The sequence below is a fragment of the Rhea americana genome, unplaced genomic scaffold, assembly GCF_003343005.1.
Source record: "Rhea americana isolate MKP2758 unplaced genomic scaffold, rheAme1 scaffold_331, whole genome shotgun sequence".
NCBI classification, from domain to species: domain Eukaryota; kingdom Metazoa; phylum Chordata; class Aves; order Rheiformes; family Rheidae; genus Rhea; species Rhea americana.
The window spans coordinates 215,417-218,952 of NW_028186459.1; the positions used below are offsets into that span (position 1 = coordinate 215,417).

Here is a 3,536-nt window from a genome sequence, read left to right on the forward strand (position 1 = left end):
CGAGGCGGAGACCCTCCAGCCTCGAGGCGGAGACCCTCCAGCCTCGAGGGCCGCCAGGCGCTCGGGGCCGAGCCGCGGGTTGCAGCAGCAGCAGCGCAGCTCTGGCTTTGGTGGGTGCCAGCATCTCCCACTCTCCAACGGCCACGAGACTTGCCATCAGACACCACGATCACAGAGCTTCACCGACGAGGAGGATCGAGCAGACTCRCAAACTCGCCTGAGCTTTGCTACGCACCAGTCACAGGACCACAGCACTAGAGTCAGATTTACTGTGCCATCCTCAAAACCCCACCATATATACTTGCCTCCAAATCAAGGGCTTTTGTCCTCTTTGAAAACTTTTTGCAGCCTTGCATGCTTTCATGAGAAATCTTTTAAAGTTATTCAGTTAGTGCTATGGTAATGTGAGGCTATATTTTTTTCTTTCAGCTCTTAAAAAAAATATTTTCTGATATTTGACCAGATATCAGACACTGCTCCACAGAGAGTAACTAATGACCTGCTTTTGGTGAGGGGTATGAGGGGGAAGAAGGGAACTTAATTATGTCCATTAAATTTCTTCAAATATTTTTCCTTAGAGAATATGAATTAAACTCAACACAGAGAAACCTGAAACATTAGCAAAAGCCTTCTGGGACTCACTATGTAAATTCTCACTCCAAACAGATGGGGAAAGCATGGCAAGCTGCCATGCAACCACTGAAGCAATGAACAATACAGAGATTTCAATTCGATAGTTTCAATAAGGTCTTCTTAAGAGGGCACTAAGTGAATAACCACTACCCACAGCCTTACTAAAGGTTTTCCAGATTTCTAGAAGAAGGTAATACAGTTAGTACAATTTCAGTGTGTAAAGCCTCAAGCAGCTCCTTAAAAAAAACAGACCTGTTTCCCCAGGAAAAGCTCACTGTTGTAGTGTGTAAATGCATCTTAAAGGAACTGTAGCTGGTTGGAACTTATTTAGCTAGTTTCCTCAATAGATCTTCCAACAACCCAAACTCCTGCCACCCTGTGTGGCCTTCCAGAGCACAGCTGTGGTTTTGGGAGAGTGCATGTGGATCACACCAACAGACTGGCTGCTGCCTGAAGTGACAGCCATCTCACCAGCTTCGTTCCCCACACTGCAAATACCCAGCAYAGTGAGTGAACACAGACCAATCTCACAAAGAACAGTCTTACYGATCCCCCAAGCCCTCTTTATCCAAGATACAAATAGGATATTCCCCCCCCCCCAAAGTATTTACAACAATACAGTTAAAGCTGCTGCAGTCAAACTAGCCTATTTGCAAATGTACAAGATATTAATTGCACCACAAGTAGCAAAAAGTGTTTCCAGGCATGACTAACTTCATGAGAGAGGGGGAAAAAAGCAAGAAAAAAAATAGCCCTCAAACACATTGCAGTTTGTGATCTGAAGTTTCCTTACCCTAGAGCAGCTTTCTTACTGCGGCAGTAACACAGACACCTTCCTCCACACACACTGCTAAGTCAGTAATGCAACACCTGCCAAGTGTATTTTGCGACGGTTAAAGAATTAACAACAAATTATATTAAAAAAAAAAAAGTCATTTCATGCTCATAGTAGGAAGTAAYGACTGCTCCTGGGGTAGGGACACAGCGGACAGGTACGCAAGCTTTCTTCGGTACCGCATGGAGAGCAGTCTCTGCTCGATCAGAGAAAAGCAGCTAGGTCATTCTGACATCTAACTCCACGCAGAGGCATTTAAAATCATGCTGAGCTGGGATTAGATATTGACCAAAATCTGAACAGGAGAGGGTGCCTAGGGAGGAAGCATTAACCCAGCACGTACTCTCTTATTTCAAAGGCTTGCAAACATTGATTGTCAGGAGCAAGCTAGTCCCGTTTCCTGCACTCTCACTGCTATCACCCTTGGTTCATGCCTTCATTTGAAAGCAAGACTGAAATGGTCACAGAACCAGATTCATTAAAGTGATACCAGTTAAGGTAGAGGTTATATTCATTTTTACAGCTGTCATTAAATGTAACCTTGCAAGCTGTAAAGTCATTGAATTATTAAGTTGTGTCTAAAGCATGACAACGGGGATATTAATGTTCTAGAGTAATTTTATAGTTTTAGATAAAGCTGTGAGAAATGCCTGATGGTGTCCTGAGCTTTGGCATGTTTCCTAGTCAACACTAGGCTAGAGTGACAAAACTGGTGAGGCAGCCCATTTACCCAACTGCCACCCTTCAAATTAAGCTTTGGCTGTTAGGTGAAAAAAWTGCAACCAACAGAATCATATGGCTGATGAAAGGCAATTCCACTTGTCTGAACCAGCAGCAGGGAGGCAGAAGCAATCTAGTAGTAGCACAAACTAAAACAGACAAAAATTGCAACAGCACATTAATGGCCATTTTTACCTTTGCATGCCCCATTCCTCTCTTCAAAGCCAGGACTGCATGTGCATTTCCCTATAGGGACCAGCCACTCTCCCTCCGCACTGCAGTGCATCCGAGGAGGATTATCCAAGTCCACTTCAGAGTGATTGACACAGGTGCCCTTAACTTCCACCAAAGTCGCAAAGGCTGTTTCTGCCACGGTGTCTGGAAACACTGCCAGGTTCTGTACTGTGGCAAGGCACACCTTGTAATAGACCCGCACAGAAACCAGAGCCACACAGGCACCCACATCCTGGAAACCGAGGTGGAAGCCTTTCTTGCTCAAGTGTCCAATCTCCCTTAGCTCTGTGTTCAGCTTCATCTTACGTTCACCCAAGTCCCCCTGCGTAAAGCTCTCGTCAGCAGCAATGGTGTCAATTTTTGTGTGCTTACTTTCATGGACACTGTGGCCGAGGTCAGAGTCAGATTCAACATAGTAGAGATTGAAAGTCTCCTTGCAGGTGCCCATCACACCAGGGATGCTATTGCAGTCCCTCAGGGTGAATTTCAGCTCAATAAAAATTCTTTGGCCATCACGCCTGGCAATCCAGCCTGTCTGCAGCCAGTTGTTCTGGTTCGACTCCATGACATTGCAGACTTGGTACGTACGTATTGGTTTGTAATTCTCATCCACTCCGCTGATTTCTTCCCACTGTGAAAAGAACACAAAGGACTGTAACATCTCAAGAGCTACCATTTAGCAAGAACCAGCCTTCCAAGCAGGAACTCATAGTACTCAGATATAAATACCACCACTAAAAGCGTCTCTACCTACAGGCCATTATATCATAGACACTAGAAGTCCTTAATCCACCAAAAACACAAATCATAACACAGCTGTGCTGAAGTATCATCTAACAGCTAAGCTCTTTGCAGAGGTGAATATAGGAAGATGCAACTAGAAAGAAGGAACTAACATTAGACGTTCTAGAACATGCTCTAATACTATAAGCCAGAGACAGCATCTGCTGATGAATGAGTCCATTATAACCAGATGTGCCACAGATCTTCCTTCCCAGGGAAGGAACATTTGCACAGCACTATGACATAGTGGAGGTCATACTGCTGGATGGGTCTGGGCCACTCAGAAAAGTAGAAGATGGCTGAGGACACGTGAGGCCAGGCACACCATCAA

General features: G+C 44.9%; 1 protein-coding gene across 1 annotated transcript in view; it reads right to left on the minus strand.

The window, feature by feature from the left end:
- EPHA10 (EPH receptor A10) overlaps positions 1-3,040 on the minus strand; it is a 57,563-nt gene extending 54,523 nt beyond the window's left edge. The window contains exon 1 of the mRNA XM_085311085.1: positions 2,384-3,040. Coding sequence (XP_085167211.1) covers positions 2,384-2,987 — 604 coding nt within the window. The 5' untranslated portion in view covers positions 2,988-3,040. The remainder of the gene's footprint in view (positions 1-2,383) is intronic.
- Positions 3,041-3,536: the final 496 nt, after the last annotated feature.